The 19046-nt window shown below is 42.0% G+C and overlaps 1 protein-coding gene across 3 annotated transcripts; it reads left to right on the forward strand.

Annotated features, from left to right (window-relative positions):
* Window positions 1–1597: 1597 nt before the first annotated feature.
* Window positions 1598–17287, forward strand: MON1A (MON1 homolog A, secretory trafficking associated). Of its 3 annotated transcripts, XM_048491572.1 has the most exons (7): window positions 1598–1852; window positions 4241–4385; window positions 7750–8217; window positions 8652–8702; window positions 11161–11926; window positions 14132–14279; window positions 16701–17287. In XM_048491572.1, the coding sequence occupies exons 2-7, from the start codon at window positions 4262–4264 to the stop codon at window positions 16839–16841; spliced, it is 1698 nt and encodes a 565-aa protein (XP_048347529.1). In that variant the 5' UTR covers window positions 1598–1852; window positions 4241–4261; the 3' UTR covers window positions 16842–17287. The 3 variants fall into 3 exon arrangements, with proteins under 3 accessions (XP_048347529.1, XP_048347530.1, XP_048347532.1); XM_048491573.1 differs by lacking the exon at window positions 8652–8702 and having other exon boundaries at window positions 1599–1852; XM_048491575.1 differs by lacking the exons at window positions 7750–8217; window positions 8652–8702 and having other exon boundaries at window positions 1599–1852.
* The last annotated feature ends 1759 nt before the right edge of the window (window positions 17288–19046 follow it).

Below are 19046 nucleotides of genomic sequence, written 5' to 3' on the forward strand. Positions count from 1 at the left end.
TTTCCCTGGATGCCTTGCAAAGCTACTTCCCTCTTATCGCCCGTTTGCCTCGTTAAGCATGTCGGGTCTTGTAGTTTGCGGTTGACCCTGTAAGGGAGCGTTTAGCGGACTATGTGAGGAGGACGTTAAATACTTCAGTAGTTACTGAGTTCACTGATGAGAACTACGGACTAGAGTTGGCAATTAAAGAATATTACCTGGCAGTCTCTGGTCAAGTTGCCATTCAGTTTCAAAGGGGAGAAGAAGGGCACTTAGAAGTTATTTCGTTATGCGGAGAAAGCATTCCGCACATGGTCAGAAGTACTTTCTCCTTTATTTACTTCATGTGTGCCTCGGACAAGACTGTGTTGTAAATCTGTTTAGGCGTTGCACCTTGGCTCAGATTTCACTCTCTTTTCTCCTAGTCATATAACCGATAAAGGCCACTTTATAGCTATTTTGAATTTGTTCCTGCCGCAATGTCATGTCTGTGCTGCCATTTTTGCACAGTGGTATGTGCTTCTGTTGGCACTGGATATATATATCTTTGAGAATATGTTTCGATGCACGTCAGAATTCTGTTCAGTTTCAGCAGCTTCTTGAGGGTGAAAGTGCTCCAGTGTATATAATGTGATTTAACTTCTAAAGTCAGTCAACTACACACATGCTTGGAAGGAGATTTGAACAAATTAGAAGTTTCTAATAAAGCTGCGGCAAGTTCCCTTGGAAGCTTTTATGAAGGACTTCCAAAACCTTTTGGTCACCAAGACTACGTAATGTCTACAAATCTTGCCTTGTCTGTTAATGCAATACTGCCAAATAATTCCAAAAGGTTTTGTGAAACAAGACTTGCCTATTCCTCTTATATATTCAACTAATGTAGTCTGGTAACAGAGAGCAACATTTGCTGTATCCCCAGACACTTGGGAATATTTGCAAAGGTTTTTCAGAACTCATTATCTAGAAATGAGTTACAACAGAGACCCAAACAAGAAACAGGTGACTCAAGAGAGGGGCAGTGTTAGACTCAGTATCATTTAGTGGTTAGAGTTGTCTGGCTAAATCTGGTAAAATCTGACTTAAAATCCTCATTCAACTCATAAACTAGACCAGAAATAAGACCCAACAGTGCTTACTTCTTGTGTACAAACATGCTTCAAGTTTTTAAAATGGATTTGCATTTAACATTTAAGAATGATATATGTGTACATAAATATACTGGAAGTTTTGCTTAATTTAATATCACAAAACAGTTCTTCCTGTGTCTCAGCTTCAATTGCCCCACCCACACTTTTGTAATATGTAAATAATAATAATCTGTTGTTGGGATTTGTGAAATCATGCATGTAGCATTCTAAATACTCCAAAAATGCCGCATATATTATAACTATCTCCATTATTATTACATCTAGGAATTTCACTATGAAACAGACACCAAGGATTTTTAGCTCAAACAAAAGCTTATATCTGGTTTGCTTGCTTGCTTGCTTGCTTGTTTGCTTTCCTGCTTGCTTGCTTTGAGGGGATGAGAAGTTGTGAGTCTCATATTTTGTCCACATAAAACGCCAAGTGGACAAGTTGTGGACTACAATCCCCAAAATGCACTGGGGTTTGTGGCACTGACCTTTGAAAGGAGAAGTAGGTAGCAAACAGTACTTTCCTGGCCGTGGCAGTTAAGGGCAAGATCAACTGGCTGGACTAGGAAGCATTTCTGTGACCACCGGGACAGAGTTTCGACAGGAGTGAACGGCAGGCTGACACTCCTCCCTCCACCGTCTCCCATGGCTGCTTGGGCATCACCAGCAAGAACAGAGGCAGAAGCTCTCACTGATTGACGCTCTCCGTGCCTCAGCAGCCTGTTCTTGTCAAAGCTGTAAGTATCTGTTGTGTGCCTTAACAGGAAGAAACAGAGAGCTTGGTCTTTTTGATGTCTTTCATCCGCCTTTCTAGCGCGCACACACAGTAGCTTTGGAGGCTAAATGCAGAAGTGCAGCCAAGAGCATTTGCATGCAAATTCAACCTATGCTACCAAAGCCCTCTGTGACAAGGCACAAATTACTACAGATTCTAAGTGAGCCGGAGGACATTATCCTGTTATAAAAGGATTAGTGAGTGAAAGTTAAATGTAGAGAAAGGATGGCCAAGGAGCATCCTTGAGAGAAAGGGATTAGTTGTCTGTTTTTCATTTATAGGATCAGAGACAATACAAAAGTATAAATCGTTAAATTAGAGAAATGGGCTGGATTGAATTGTCTTTTCACATGACAAGCAGTCACCACCACCGCACTGAATTCGCTTACTGCCTCCCTCAGTAACATTGCTACTAAACACTTATACTACACTTTTTAATTGCCAAAGTACTTTGCAACATTTATGGTATCTACACTTATTATTCTTGTACAATTACAGCAATGTAATTTTACATGTGAGGAACTGGGGCTGAAGGGAAAGTGGCAAGACCAAGGCTGCACAATCAAATCTAAACCCCGGTCTGTCAGATGCAAATGCATAGGGAGTGAATTGCAGCCATTCACTTGTATGGCAGAAAGGGATGTAGTTTGGGACACTGTTGGCATGATTGGGGGGAAGGGGGAACCTGCCTGTGTTGGTACTTTTGTGTGGCCATTTGGATCCCTTTGTGCCACTGAAGCCATAATGGAGAAAGTAAGATCACTGAAAGGAGTAGTGGTAGCTAATTTGACGTGTCCCCTATAGCTGGGATTTTTTGCTGCCCTTTGCTTAAGGTAAGTGGGAAAAGGGCCTTAGATAAGGCCTTTGTTGTTCAGGAGAGAATGCTAGATGCTCATTATATGCAACACACTGTCTCTCAAACATGAAAGCTTTTTCTGGGCTGTGAATATTAGTCCCTCAGGAATCTTTCAGTATCTTCTCTAAATTTTCAGTCTTCTTTCAAAGGGGGAGGGCTACGCATTACATAGGGTGAGATAATCTAGACTTAAAAGTGGCAAGAGAAAGAGACAATTTTTTCTTCACCTCCCACTGGTCTGGTCAGTCTCTTCCCCCCCTCCCCCACCCCGGCATTTTGCCATCTGGAGTTCATCATATGTCTAGTGAAGAAAAACAAGTTTTGAAGCAGGGCAGCCTTCATTCCCTGACAGCTCTATATTTATCAGAACTTGGAAAGAATGACCTCTCCCAGCAGAGAAGAAGCAGCATTAGAGTTTGGAAGAGAGAGCAGGAAATGCAAACTGAGCAGTGGGTTGCCCACTGAGGGTTGCAAGATCTCTCCCTCTGGGAATCTGGCATGGTGAGACAGTGGCTCTGCTGCCCTGAACAACGAACTTTGTGGCTTCATCTGTACCAGAACCCTCTTCTCCAAAAAAAATCCAAACCAGGAACATCTTGCCATTCAGAGAAGTGGGGCAAATGAAGCCATATCAATAAAGCAGTCTCAAAACAACAGTATATTAAAAAAAGGTAAACGTAACAATAAACAGCAAATTAAAAGAATTCACAACAGACCCACTTCGTTAGCAGATGCAATTCCAAACTGAGACAAACTTTAGTCCAATTTATTTCAACAATATTAAAGGAAATTAATGTTTCTACTTGCATTTCTGGAATGGCTCTAAGTCCTCATATCATTATGCCATGAAGAAATTCAGAGGGACCATCACTCAGACCAGGAATGCATAAGAACTACACTAGATTGGACTTTTGCAATGCACTTTTCTTGGGGCTACCCTTGAAGTGTGTTCGGAAGCTGTAGCTAGACTGCTGTTCAGGGCCAGCTACTGGGAGTATATGACCCCAATTCTACAGCAATTACACTAGCTAACAATCCACTTCTGAGCCCAATCAAGATGTTGGTTTTGTCCTTTAAAGCCTTACATGGCTTAGGACTAAGATATGTGAAGGACCATCTTTTCCCATACTTCCCTGCCCAGGAATTAAGATCACAAGGAGAGGATCTCCCGACTATCCCACCAATCAAAGAAGCTCATCTGGTAGACACAGTTAGAGAACAACCTCCCCAAAAAGATGGGCTTTTCAAGAGGCAGTTAAAGACAATTTTATTTAGGACTGATCTAAGGGTTGTTTTTTGGATTGGCAGTCCTAATTGAAGTTTTAAAAATTGTAACCCTTTATGTGTTTTTAAATTGTTGCTTTACACATATTGTTTTTATTGTTTTATTTTTATTGTAAGCCATAAGGAAGAATGTTCTATAAGGAAGAAAGGTGGCTAATAAATTTTTAAAATAAATCAATTAGAGCAATCAGGTTTTTTGTTTGCTTGCAGGTCCCCATCAGCTTCCTAGAAATGGCTGCAGACGTCCACAAGAAGGGTGGAGATGTACCGAATGGATCATTGGTCCCAGATGATGGGCAGTATGCTGAGAGATCAGAGAGTCCTACACCAGGACTGGCTCAGGGAACAGAACCAGGTAAGCTGGAACTTAAATAGAGATTGAGGCGTTTCTTTGTGGAACAGGATTAGCATAACTCTCATTTCTGAATGATATCAAGACCGCCTTCCCTTTTACATTAGCCATCTGGATCGATATCAGGAGTGAGTGGAAAGAACTCTGATCCAGGTGTGTACAGAAGGATAACCTAGTTGGAAGCAATTATTCTTTCCAAAAAAATCCACAAAGATGGCCAACGCTAATGATGTATTTCCATATATTCTCTCTGCTTGGGCATCATTCCAAAGGATTTCCCATGGAAATCCCATTTAAAAAGATCATATCCCACATCTTATTCTCCTTTTTTGATTGTGTGCCAGATTTATAACCTGCCTTTTTTTCTGAGACTCAGTTCAGACTACAGGCTAGTAACCCCATTAATAAAACAAAAGGGCAAAAGGACTGGAATTATGTTCAAACAAAAGAAACAAAAGAATTATGTGCAAACTGGGGAATTCAGATTAGCCTGTACACTCCCACCCACTCCAGCTGAGTGACCTTGGGCTAGTCACAGCTTCTCGGAGCTCTCTCAGCAAACTTACCCCCCCCATACCTCACAGGGTGTTTGTTGTGAGGGGGGAAGGACAAGGAGATTGTAAGCTCCTTTGAGTCTCCTACAGGAGAGAAAGTGGGGATATAAATCCAAACTCTTCTTCTTCTTCAAACAAAAGTGCAAACAAAAGATACAAAAAACTGTCTAAGACATGACATTCCACAATGCACATACTAAAACTACAGAGGTAGAAGACAACGCAGTAAAAACAATATGATACTTCTAGTAATCATTGCTGTAGGCATATGTCAAGACCCTGTGATCAGGTACCGTTTCGTAAAGGGCTGAACTTCTCTCCTCCAACCATCAATGGTAGTCCCAGCATGGACTGACATAAAAGCAGACTTTTATCATGCATTATTTTGAAGAAACTAAACAAACCTGTATTGAGCCATAGGTAACATTTCCAAACAACACACACAGTATATTATGCTAAATAGTAATGGTCAATGTAATTTTCCCACGGCCAGTGCTAAGAGAAGCCATAAAATAGAGTTAATTAAATTGTGTGTTGCGTTGGAAACAAGACAGTAATTCAGAGCAAGATGTGTAGACTAATAATTCCAATTAAAGGGACAGCACAACTACATGAGAAGTATTCATGGTGAAAGTCTGTCGTGGGAGTTTAATGTATAGCACAATCCTGTGTATGTTTATTTCTGAAGTAAATTCTATTCTGACCAATGGCTCTTAAGGCCAAGCTGGAAAAGATGTTGGAGTTACAAGCAGTCTTTAAACTTTTCCAATAGCAGCCACAATATCTGCATGCACACATATAAAAGGATACATTCATGTGCACGCACATGTGTATGTGTAAGGTTTGCCATTTGCCCATCCCCCTGCCCTCAGCCCCAATCCCCTGACTGCAAAAAAAACTGAGGAGCAAAAGAAAAATGCCACCAAAATGCCCCAACAATGCTCTAGGAATTTTCACATGTCTGTGTGTCTTTTACCATAGAAATTGGGAGGAATTCTTACAGTGTTACCCAGAAGTGACATAATTTCTTCCCCAAACTCCACCCACCCCAAGCACTATTCTCAAAATTCCCCAGTATTTGCCAAGGCAGTGCTGGCAACCCATTTTGGTGTGTTTTCTAACTAGAGCAAATAACACATCTAGGGGGTGATTTACATCAGAAAAAAAGGGCATTGGGGAAATAGGTATTCCCCCATCCCTGCCCAGCACTACAGACCCAGTCTAGATCAGGGGCCCCAAGCCTTCAATATAGCGCATACATGCATATATATGTAAGATTTTAGATCTCCAATGTATCATTAAGTTTAGGCCTGACTCCCAAGGAACTTTATCAGCAAACTTACCATGTGGTAGACTTCTTTCTCAGCTGAGCATTTAAGACCTAAATGATTTTTATAAGCTGGTAAAGGAACCAAGTTACTTGGGTACTCTGTGTTCTACTTCAGTATGAAAGACTGAGGTTGAATTTCAGATGTCTGATTGAAGATCAGATGGTTTCTATTTTCTAGTACAAGAACCTTCCTTCCCCACTGATATCAGATATGTAATTAATATTTGAAGTGACTTAGAACCTACCCTGTCTGTTCCATGGAAAGCTTCCTTTCAAAAGATGCAATGCATATGCTTTCCAGTCTGGGGGAACATTCTTGTTTTCAAAGTAAAAAAAACTTCTCTTACAGTATGGCATAGCCATTAAAACTAATGACATATTCATCCATTAGATTGGGAGCACAAAAGAGTTAAGTTTTATTTACTTTTAATTTTATTTTTAAAAATGTTTATTTAGCATTCCTAGGCCTCTAACAAGCTTACAATCAATACAGTTGTTAACAGGGCCTTCAGCTGTTTTATTCAAGGGACAGGTTTTTTCCCCTGTTTGGAACAGTAAGACAAACAGTAAGAATAAGCAGTTTAAGCTGACTATAATCAGCAGCAATTTAAACAGTTCCTGCTAAAAATTTGGAAGAATTATACACCCTGAAAAATAAAAAAGTGAGTGCCAGTTTGGGAGGAGATTCCATAATCAGAGCAACATAGCAGAATAGGTTCTATTCTTGGTAGCCCCACCTGAACACAAAATGATGGGGGCACCAGAGTGTGGTGTGCAATATTTCTTTACCAAATATCAATCCAACAGAAGAGAGTTTTAAGTAGCTTTATTTGCAAAGAAAGGGGAAACACTCTGCCTGGGTAGACTCTGCCGAAACGATATATCCACAGCATGTTTATTCCCTTCTCCCAAATTTGCCACACCCTCTCTGTTCCCCCATTGGCTAAGGGTACTTACAGTCACAACTTTCCAGTCCGCCTATTTACATGTTACTCCTTGATATGTTGCCACCTCCCATATTCTTCCTGTAAGTTCATTATTGACGCCCCTTATTCAGACTGGGGCATTAAAGTTAATATTCATTAGCCTATCAAGCATTCTCAAAGCAAACAATCTGATACAATCCTTGCCCTTTAGCCTAGTTACTCAACTTGACTGGTTTTAGCTGGTTATGTCATGTTCTAACCTGGCCAGCTGCTACATCCTCTTATCTCATTTCCTTGTTCTTGTAGAAAACATATTCCTCATTTTTCGCAAGAGCAGGGCCTCCTCAGACAATATCAGTACACAGGCTCACTCATATGAGTGGCTGTCTTTATTCTGGTAACCTAGATCCAAGTGACTTAGGACTTTTGCCATCATATATCTTTATGTGCATTTCAAAAGTTTTTCAGTTCACTCTGTTCTTGGTAGCTTTTTGTTATGTCCATCCCTGTTCTGAAGGTGAGTAACTGATCAGTTGTTCTGCCTTGTTATTTATAAGGAGCAGGCCAGGAAGGAGCAATGTTTGTTCATGCCCAGTCCTATGAAGACCTGACCAGCACAGACAATCCAGACACAATGGCTCAGATACCAGGTGTCAGGGAAGATGCCCCACCTGACCAGACAAAGATAGAAGAGATCAGCAAAGACTTCAGTGAACTGAGCACACAACTCACTGGCATAGCACTGAACTTGGAAGAAGAAATGAGGCAAAGCAAAGAGGACAAGCTGGACCTCTCACCACAGGTTTCATGCCGGGACTCTGTCCTCTCAGGGAAAGAGGAAGAGGATGTAACCATGGATGCCTGGCGCATGCATCAGAAACATGTCTTTGTTTTGAGTGAGGCAGGCAAGCCAGTGTACTCCCGATATGGGTCTGAAGAAGCCCTGTCCAGCACCATGGGGGTGATGATGGCACTAGTGTCCTTCGTAGAAGCACAGAAGAATGCCATCAGGTCTATCCATGCAGGTGATTATTTTCATATTAAGAGGGCTTCTTCTCAGTCTAGCACTGACACTGTTATTAGTTTGGCCTTCCTACTAGAAAGAAGAATTGCAAAAGGGATATTCTGAGAGCTAGTGAGGTATAACCTCAGACCAGGAGTAAGAGGCAGTGTAGTATAGTAGTTAACTTCACTAGGACAGAGGTTCCCAGTGTGGTGCCCATGGGCACCAGGACACCAGCCAACACTTTTCTTGGTCCTGTCAAGTGTTTTTTAAAAGTGGGTGGGACAGGATGGGGCTTCTGACTGGCCACTGGAAATTTGCTAGGCTGGACAGATCTTTAAAAATATTGCTTTGTCAACATGCATGACTGAAAGTAAGCTGTGTACAGACCAGAATATATTTTAATAATGTTTATTTATTATTTACATCATTTATATCCCATTTTTTTCTCCTCAGTGGGGACCCAATGTGGCTTACATCTCGTCGTAATTCCATATCTCTTTACTTGTAAGTCCAGTTAAACAAAGTGGGGCTTACTTCAGGGTAAACATGTATCTGTTTGGGCTGCAAGTCACTCTTTGCTAACCTAGCAGCACTGAAAGATTTATCAAATCTATCAATATGATTGTTTAATTTTTTATTAAAAATCTAAAGATATGCAGGAGCAGAGAGGCAATAAGCAATAGAAATTATATTACCATACTAATGAAGGCAGGCGTGCAACAGGAAAAGACCAAAGTAATTACATTAATGTGTATGTATACTCACAAAATGAGTAATCTTTAAACCAATAATAAATTGGAATACAATCCTATCTTTTTTTACTCAGTAACAACTCAAAATATTATTAATATAGTTCAACAGGTAAGCATGTAGGCTATTTGGCTATAAAACCTCCGGATTTGGTTTTTATTTCAATTATTCTTTTTCAAGTCATTCTGTAGAGTAAAAAAAATCAAGTATCAACATGTATTCAAATACATACATCCCATTTGTTTTTACAGTTTTCAAAATAAAAGTCCAATCCCATATACACTCATACGGTAATTCATGTAAGGTTTTTCTTTCTTCTCCATGAATAAACTTATTTTTCTAAAGTTAATACTGCCCAATTTTCACTCCAAAAGGCTCTTCTTCTATAAAAGTCAAAACAGATGAGGAGTTACTTATAAAACAAAACAAAATCAGAATTCTAATTTATTTGTTCTTACACCAAAATATACAGAATATATTTCATTAACTGAAGAAAACGTACAGTATAGTCCTTTAACTGGAGACATTAACATCAACATTCATTATGAGAGCACAGAGGAAGCAAAACACCCAAACTAAATAGTTCTTTAATTGACTGTTTTCAGCTGTGGTCACAGGAATGCTGAGTAATCAATTGTTGAATTGAGTTCTCCTGGAGTTGTGTTTCCCAATTCAAAAATCAGTCTTGTTTCTCTTTACCTCAGTTTTCTTTTGATGTCAGTTGTAGAATCCCCAGAAGAGACTGTTTCCAGTACTATAAACTTTAAAGATTCAGGAGAATGGTTCTTGGTTAAAAAATGTTCAGCCATAGGAGTATCATGTACCTGATTATGTATCCTAGACAAATGCTCCAAAATTCTTTAAAAAACCCTCATATTTTCCTAGATGTTTCTCCAATGTATAATAGATTGGATTATATTCCAATATATTATTGGTTTAAATATTACTCATTCTGTGAGTAATAGAAATGACACGGTAAGACAAGAAGCAGGAAGTAGTTGGAAATAGGGAGGAGGGCGAGGGGGAAGCATGCAAAGCAGTGTGAGGGAGTGCAGTGGGTAAAACTAGGCAGACTGGCTGTGGGTGAAGAGGTCCAGGGCAAAGCTGTGCCCACTAGTGAAGCCTGTTCGCTCTGGCAGCAAAGCAAAATTAAAATTGTGCTATAAGTAAATTAGCAGGGAGACAGTGGAAAGTGAAAGCGGGGCTAGGGGAAATACATCCGTACAAGAAATCTTGCCACAGCAGAAATTCACCTCCACCATGCAGCAAACACCTTGTGCATAATTGTCCATTTATAGCAAGGAACATGCATACTATTCCTTTCACATGATGCACTTTGACAATATTCTTTCCAAAAAGATCAAAGTGAGTTATGTTTAGGAAAGAGTGTATGAAGGACAGGGAAAACCTGGAAAGACAACCATTAGATCATGATATCATGTAGAGCCCCTTAAAAAAAGGCAAGGCAGAGAAAAACCTGTGCAGAAGCAGCCTTACTGTCCCAATTTTGGGGTGGGGGGCTGAAAGCTTGAGAGAGCAGCATGGTCTCACATAAGCACATTTGCCCCCTCCACCTTATAAAGGGCAGCCCTACCTGTGCAGGGAGCAAACATGCCACCCTCAGCTCCCCAGCAGCAACACCTAGAAGTCCCAGCCACTGCTGTGGAACAATGCTTGCATCCAATTAGACACCAGCATGTGGGGATAGGCTGGGGCATTCCTGTGGGTGGGCCCAACTTTAGTTGGCTTTCACTCAGGGTTTAGAGCTGGGAGCGTGGCACCTGAGCCAAGTCTATTTAGCCCCATGCAGGGCTTTCTGATAACAGGGTTTTTAAAAAAGTTTTCCCTGCCACCCTACACCTCCAGAAAGTCTCTGGGGGTGGTGGGGCAGTCCAGCAGCAGTGCCATCCCCAGCCACCTCAGCTTTGGATTGGGCTGTTAGGCTACTAATAAACCTATTCCATAGTAAGCAGACTATTATGTAGGAGAATAAGTTTGTGAATCCTCTTCCTTCTTAGGCTTTAAATGATGGATTTTGTGTCCCACATTGTAATAATGTTTTAAAAACCCACTTATTTTGGAAGGATATTGAGGGGTGCATCATTTCTTGCATCAACCCCCCTGGCAAAATTTCTCCCTGATAGGGACTTTTCTTTGCAGATGTTGACGTGCTTCTCTTTCTTTCTCCCTCTCAATTTTTGCCTCTTGGCAGATGGGTACAAGGTGGTGTTTGTGTGTAGGAGCCCCCTGGTGCTGGTTGCTGTGGCTCGGACCCAACAGTCAGAGCAAGAGATTGCCCAAGAGCTCCTTTATATCTACTACCAAATCCTCAGTCTGTTGACCTGGACCCAGCTCAATCGCATCTTCCAGCAGAAACAGAACTATGACCTGCGGAGACTGTTGGCAGGCTCTGAGCGAATCACGGACAACTTGCTTGACCTGATGGCCAGAGACCCTAGCTTCTTGATGGGGGCTGCACGTTGCCTGCCTATGGCTGCTGGAGTCAGAGATATTGTGACCACTTGCCTCCAGCAAGCCAAAGCAAAAAGTCTGGTGTTTTCCATCCTACTTTCCAAGAACCAGCTGGTGTCTCTGGTTAGGAAAAAGGACCAGTTCCTGCATCCCATTGACCTCCACTTGCTCTTTAATCTAATCAGCTCATCTTCCTCATTTAGAGAAGGAGAAGCCTGGACTCCAATCTGCCTCCCCAAGTTCAACTCCAGCAGCTTCTTCAGTGCCCACATTTCATACCTGGAGCAAGATGCAGACCTATGCCTTCTCCTGATCTCTACTGATCGCGAAGACTTCTTTACTGTATCTGCCTGCAAGCGCAGATTCCAAGAACGTCTGAAGAAGCGTGGTGTTTATCAGGCCCTCTTGGAGGCGCAGCGCACACCTTTCTACAGTGTCTCCCAGGTGGGGATCCCGTATCTCAGGCACTTCATCTACAAATCAAAGAGTTCAGGACTCTTCACCAGGTGAGAGTTTGTTCCAGCCAACATCTCCATCAGCTCATAAATATTGCTAAGAACAAAGATAAATGGCATTGACTTCACCTGTGCTTTCTAAGGTCAGAATAATCAGTGCAGTCAGGTTGTCACCCATGGTATGTCACTGCTACAGGCCTTGTGAAAGAGAGACACTGTAGAACACATTGCTGCCCGCCCCATTAGCTCATTAGCATTATATCTGGAACCAAGCAAACCCACCCTTTTAGTTGCAGGTTCTGGAGATATTCTTCAAACCATTTGTTTGGGAGCCTTGTAGATGTACCATCAGACCATAAACATTACCATGGGAGGTTTAATAATAGGTTATTATGGAGGGCCAGCCTGTGACAAAGATATCGCATATGACCCTTGCAGCATGGATTTGTGGCATATCTTTATATGTGCAGCATGGCGATGACACAAGATAAGTCAGTTTTACTATATAGGATTTGGCTATAAGCCTTTGCAATGTATTGCTCCAGAATAAATCAATCTAATTTATATACAATTTTAAATGCTTAAAAAACTATAGCAATAACCATTGATACTGTAAAACATTACAATAAATTAAAAATTCCAAATTTTAAAACTATCCTAAACTAACTACAGACATGACATGTTTAAGCCTTACATACTTTCAGCATGTTTAGCCATATGTTTTAGCAGCTATAGCAAAACATGCAACATTGTAAGTGATTGAAGGGTCTGTATCAATTTTTCTACACCCTTTAGACTCCCACTTTTTAATTAACCCTTGGTTTTGTATATAATGGACAGTAGAAAATATAGTGTATTACATTCTTAGGCACATATAAAGTAACGCAGTTGTGCTGGCATTTGTTGATACTGACCAGCTAAATAAGCTGTGAGTGCTGCTGACATTGCCCCAGCTGAGCACTTGAGTCGAACTCACCCTAAGACAGGGCTGTTGAACTACTTTGTTGCAATGGCCAGATATGACATAAATGTGACTTGGCTGGGCCCGTGTGAAGGGTAGCTTCCTCGGCTGCTAAGGAAGTAGTGGGCTCACCAGTCCACAAGGGCACTGGAGGAGGTGATTGGCACTGAGAGGGGAGGCTGCCTGAGCTAGTGAGCCTGCATTAGCGATGGGGTGGCTATCTTGGTTGGGGGGGTGGCTATCTCAGCTGGCAAGCCCATAGTAGGCACATTAGCCTAGAATGGCACTGAGGGAGGTGGTCAGTGCTGGGGCCAGGGGGCAGAGTGGCTGCCTCAGCTGGCAACATCGCAGCAGGGTCACCAGTTCAGATAGCACTGGGGGTGGGGGTGGCTCAGCTGGTGAGTCATGGGGGAGGTGGTCAGTACTGGGGGGGGGGTGCGGAGGTTGCCTGCATGAACAAGGGAGCCTGCAGGCTGCATTTTTGACAACCCTGCCATAATATATGGCTGAATTCATTATTTATTGTTGTGTACTCAAGAATAGCACTGCTTCCTGCTGCTGGCTTGACTTGATAGCAGCAAGTTTGCCAAGAAGGTTGTACACCACCCACTATGGTTTATGTATCAGGCTTAAATAGCAAGCTCGTGGTCAGCAACTTAAATGGCTTGATTCCAGAGTTTTTCCAAATTTTAGGCAGTCTGAATTCATACATCCCACTGATGCTGAGCTCCAAAGTTTCTGCTGATAGAAAATTCTATAGTGCCTCATAAACAGCAGCACTGAAGTCAAGATAAAGCTTTACTCCCATTCCAGTTTACAGTGTCAAAAAACAATCAGCATTGCAGAAGTGATTTGTAGTGTCCCATGATCGCCAAATGATGAGAGATGATGATATTTAGAAGATTATTCTTTTATGCAGCTTCCTTCTTTCCTCTGGGATGAGCCAAGAAAATTGGATGTCATAAATAAAGCAGAATATGCTGCAGACTCAGCTAAAGGAACATCTGCACAGCAATCATGCAGCATGCCTGATCTCTTCAGCCAGTGAGCACCATGGGTTTGCTGCTCCCAAGTCAGCTTACTCAGCTCCCCATTCATAACTTAGACCTTAATTGAATACATTTGTAAGTGAAGTTTCAGCCATCATAACTACAGGTTTTGCCTCCATGGCAACTCACTTCGCGGTAATGGCTCGGTTTAGTAGCTCTAACTTCTATCTCAAGAAGAAAAAGCAGTTCTGCCTTCATTTACATTTATGAGAAGAGGCATGACCATCGATGACTTTGTTTTTCCAGCCCAGAGATTGAGGCCCCCTACATCACTGAGAAGGAAAAGGAGAGACTCCTGGGACTTTATCAATACTTACATAGCCGTGCCCATAATTCTTCCCACCCTCTATCGAACATCTATTATACTGGATCTCATGAAAACCTCCTGGCTTGGGTAAGAGTTATACTTCCTCATTGCTGCTGCTGCTGCTTCTGCTGTAATTGAGAGCTGAAGAAAAATACCAGAAAAGGCATTGGGAGATCCAAGAATTAACAGCTGGAATTGGGGGGTGGAGTGGTTCCAAATTGGGACCACAACACCATCTCCTACACACACACATACAGGCTACCATTTTCCCAGCCACAAACAGCCCCTTAGAATTGCTATTTAACCTGTTCGGGGAAATTTACCAGCAATATATCAATATGAGAATGTATGTATTTACTTCTCCCTGAGACTCAAGGTGGGATTACAAATAAAAACAAGAATATTACATACAACTAACAAAATTAGAGAGAACATTGCACCAAAAACAGGGTATAACATAGACAGTAAAGAGGAATTGTAAGACCGTAGCAGAGAAACATATTACATGCAATCAACAATGAAGGAAAAAAGATAGATTACAAAATTAGTGCAATGAACACACCATAATATATACAACGAAAAAAAGTTAAATTTCATGGACATTAGCTATGGCTATGGCATTTTATTAAAATGTCCTCCTGAACAATTCAATTTTACGTACTCTGCAGAATCATAGGAGTCTGGGACATTCCTAGGCAGGCCATTCCACAAAGTGGAAAACCACAGAAGAAAACACACATGTAAGGGCAGCTCTTGATCTTACATATTTTCAGGATGACCTTCTGAAGACTTTGTGAAACTTATCAAGAGAAGCATTCCTACTCATATGGGAGGGGGTCCTAAGCATTGATAACCTTGAATTGCACAAGGGAACTCATTAGCAACCAATGGAGCTATTGCAGAATAGGTAACAAGCAGGGAACCTGCAAAGGCTTGCAGGGGCCATCTCATTCCCTCCCCCCCCCCCCCCACACCAGTTCCACTTTCTATGAAAGCCCCTATAGTTTTTCCTCTTTCTGGCTTCTATCTCTCCTTCTCACCCACAAGCTAAACCTAAATCTTCAGCTTTTCCTCCTTCCTGATAGTCTTACCCTGGGAAAATGCCGCACAGTTTTAGCTACTAGGCCTGGTCAGGTGAGGTCCATTTGCACAAAGACGTATGAAGGGTTTTCACTTCCCCATGCATCCTTCTTCTCACACTGTTTCTTCTTTTTCCTCCTCCTGGCAATCACCTTATCTTTACCTTTCCATGCTTACTTTTCTATTTCCCAACCACCAACCACCAATTTTTAATCTGCTCCCCGTCTTTAGACATATTGATATCTATTTACTTCATTTCTATTCTACCTTTCTCTATAATGGGGACCATAAAGCAGCTTATAGCATTCTTCATTTATCCTCACAATACACCTGTGAGGTAGATTAGGCTGAGAATATGTAACTGGCCCAAGGTTGGCCGAAGATTACCCAGTGATCTTTCATGGTAATGTGGGGATTGAGTCCTGGGTCTCCAAAATCCTAATCTGAAACTCTAACTGCAACAATATTCTGTTTTTTTGTGGGTGACTGCTGTTGAACTGTTGCAAACTTGGGTGAGTCATGCAAGTTGGATGGTAGCAAGTCGCCTGGTGGTTGCTGCATCACCTGGTCTCAATCAGTTCTCCCTCAAAGACCAAAACAGCCTTGGAAAAGGCCCTGATACCTCCCACTGCCCTTTCCTGACAGAAACCAATGCTTGAAGGCTGGCAACACCTATGGTTGCTCAGCAGCAGCCACTGCAGGCACTCATTTCTTAAGGCTAAAGGCTCTGCTTCTATTGTGTGTGCAGGGGGGTGGGGGGGAGAGGTTAACTTTTCATGTACTTTTTTAGATTTAAGATTTTTCTGCAAGCTTCAAGCTTTTCTCAGGTTTGTTGACATGTCTGTCTTATCTGGCTATAGACCCAACCCCTGGATTTAAGTATCCACAGATGGGGCACATTGAGAATTAAACATATTTGCAAGCAGGAGACCTGCAAAAACTTGTATGGGGCATCTTATTTTCCCTATCCTCATTCCCCTTTTCCTTTCTGAAAGCCCCTATAGCCTTTCCCCATTTCCTGCCTCCTTTTTTCCCCTTCCTTCCTACCCACCGACCAACCTACTTCTATCTTCCTCCCTGGTATTCAGTGTTCCCTCCTTCCATACCCCTCGTAGACCCCCTCTGGGAAATGTCTGGCCAGGTCACTCAGTGCTAGCCACTGGGTCAGGCTCAGTTCTGTGGCAAGAAACCTGAAAGGAAGGGAAGGGTGAGCAACTTATGTTCTCTTCCCATTCTATTTCCTTTTTCTCTTCTGGCAACCACATATTCTCACTTTTCCTGCTTTCTTGTCTCCTTCTCACCACCCAACCTACATTTTATCTGCCCCCCCCCCCCCCTATTCCATTATATTTATTATTTATTAAATACGTTTATACAATGGGAACCAAGAGCAGGCCTTAATGAAATGTTCTCATTTCTTTTCTTCAGGTGACTAATGCTTTTGAGCTGTACATGTGTTTCAGTCCCCTGGGGACCAAAGCAGCAGCTGTCAGTGCTGTCCAGAAGCTTATGAAATGGATCCGCAAGGAAGAAGACCGTCTTTTTATATTAACCCCACAGACTTATTGAACTTGGTGTTGTGGCCTATGCAGTCTACCTAGTGGTTGTTGAGCTTCTGCTTCTCAGAGTTGGTGAGTGGTCTAGAAAGAAATCTTCACACCACTGGTGTGCCAAATGTGAAGAGGAAAGGAGAAGTAGGCAGCAAAGCTCTCTGACTATCTGGAACCTGCGGAAGGGGGCTTGTCTGAAACTGAAGCATAAACCTCCAGTGGGAAAGGAGAAGAGATGATGCAGTTCATCCAAAATAACAAAGGGCCTGACAAAAAGAGATTCACCTAAATTTGAAAGGAAACTGTCTAAATCTGATTCCTTGAAGGTCAGAATCGTTTAGCCCTTGGCTAAAAGCATTTCCACACTTCCCCCTTTTTAAAGATCAGTCTTATCTTGTATCGTGAATTTTTTTGAAAAGGAAAAAACCCTCCAGCATATGAATAAACTTTCTGTATAGGCTGTGCTATATATTTGCTTTTGTAGTAACAACATCTTTATGTAACACAATGGAAATTTTTAAAAATTAGCTTTACATGTGACAAAATTTGAAGACAACCCACTCATCTGTCCAGGCACAGTGTCAGGGGGATTGTATCTAGTTGATTGAGATGCATTCCTAGCTCAATGTAATTGCTACAAGATATATGTAACCAGCCTGCTATATATTATCACTGCTGTTCTGGGACATTCTTTCCTTGATATTTGCTTTATGGCTACACAGGCCAAGTAGATAACTAGGCTTTCCCCTGACACTTTGGTCTCATGGGAAACAGGATTGTTTCTGTTGTCCTGTGGGGGCAGGATGCCAGGTGGCTCTGTCTCTCTCTACTGCCAACCCTCGGGCACCTTAGCTCTAAACTAACTCTCACATTCTTTGGGAAAATGGGAGGGGGAATTAACATCGGAATAAAACGGGTAGCAAAAGCCAGGTTCCCCAGAACTGGTTTTGACCAGCTGGGTGCTTCAATGCCTATCAATAAATGCTGCTGATCAACAATACAGAGTTCGTTTATGGCTTTAAGATTCGAAACCTAACATGCTACAACTCTAAATTGACAGCACAGCATGAGAGCAAGAATCTGAATACCCCTTCCTAGCACGCACGCACGCACACACTGTGCTTTATGGACTGCTCAACCATGAGACTGAGGGAGGATTACTATGCAGAGGAAAGCAGCCACATTCCATGTTCTGTAGTCACAAAAATTTGAAGAATGTGCTCAAGGAATAATGAACAACATAGGAGAAAAAGATGTGTGGAAGCACAGGCCTCTTCCCCCAGCATGTTCTTTAACTGCTTAATGAAGGGAAACATGGAGGTAGTTCTGCAGGAAAAGATAAGCACAAACCTTTTAAACGCTTGGATATTCTATCCAGGGGAAAAAATATTTTTAAAGCACCTCTTGAAGAGGTGGACAGAATTTATGGACACTATCTAGCATGCATGGCTGGAAAGAGATTTTTAAGAGTACTTTAGATCAGGCCTGGGCCCTTCACGTTCAGATGTGACTTAGCAAAGAAAATTCTATCTTGGGGCTGGGGCTTCTTTCCCAAAGGGGAAATTTTGTGTCTTATAGCTTTTACACCTCACTTCAATTTAAACATTAGGCCAAATATATGTTAAGCCTAATTATCAGAGATGTGTTAAACCTGTCTCTGGATTGTACTAATTCAGACTGCAGGTAGTGGATCAGTTGATATTCTTCACCATGCAAAAATGTTCCTCCACATAGAAAGCAAGCATACTGGGGAGAAAGCTAGCTTAGAATCATTCTCCCTGATGTCCAGCTTTCTACGTGAAGGGTTTTGTTTTGTTTTTTGGGGAATGAAACGCCCTTGCTGTTGAATTGGTCTAGGTCCGGGGTCTGCAACCTGTGGCTCTCCAGATATTCATGGATGACAATTCCCATCAGCCCTGCCAGCATGGCCAATTGGTCATGCTGGCAGGGGCTGATGGGAACTGTAGTCCATGAACATCTGGAGAGCCACAGGTTGCAGACGCCTGGTCTAGGCCAAGCATCAGTTTATTGATACAGGTCATACTAGACCTTATACATGGAATCTTGCAAGAACTCAACATTCCAAGGTCTTGATTAATGCCTAGTGTGTGTGTGTGTGTCCACGCACCCAAACCACATGCATACAAGAAGGGAGGGGAATGGCCCTTAAAGGAATAAATCCTGTACTGCAACTAGCCAATAATACTGCACTCTTATTAAGTGC

Source organism: Sphaerodactylus townsendi, linkage group LG03 (genome assembly GCF_021028975.2).
Source record: "Sphaerodactylus townsendi isolate TG3544 linkage group LG03, MPM_Stown_v2.3, whole genome shotgun sequence".
NCBI classification, from domain to species: Eukaryota; Metazoa; Chordata; class Lepidosauria; order Squamata; family Sphaerodactylidae; genus Sphaerodactylus; species Sphaerodactylus townsendi.

Bases quoted from the DNA above. Each gene is read 5' to 3' on its own strand.
- MON1A (XM_048491572.1), top strand. From the start codon at position 4,262: ATGGCTGCAGACGTCCACAAGAAGGGTGGAGATGTACCGAATGGATCA. The intron at 4,386-7,749 runs GTAAGCTGGAAC...GTTATTTATAAG, and splicing joins GGCTCAGGGAACAGAACCAG to GAGCAGGCCAGGAAGGAGCA. The intron at 14,280-16,700 runs GTAAGAGTTATA...TCTTTTCTTCAG, and splicing joins ATGAAAACCTCCTGGCTTGG to GTGACTAATGCTTTTGAGCT.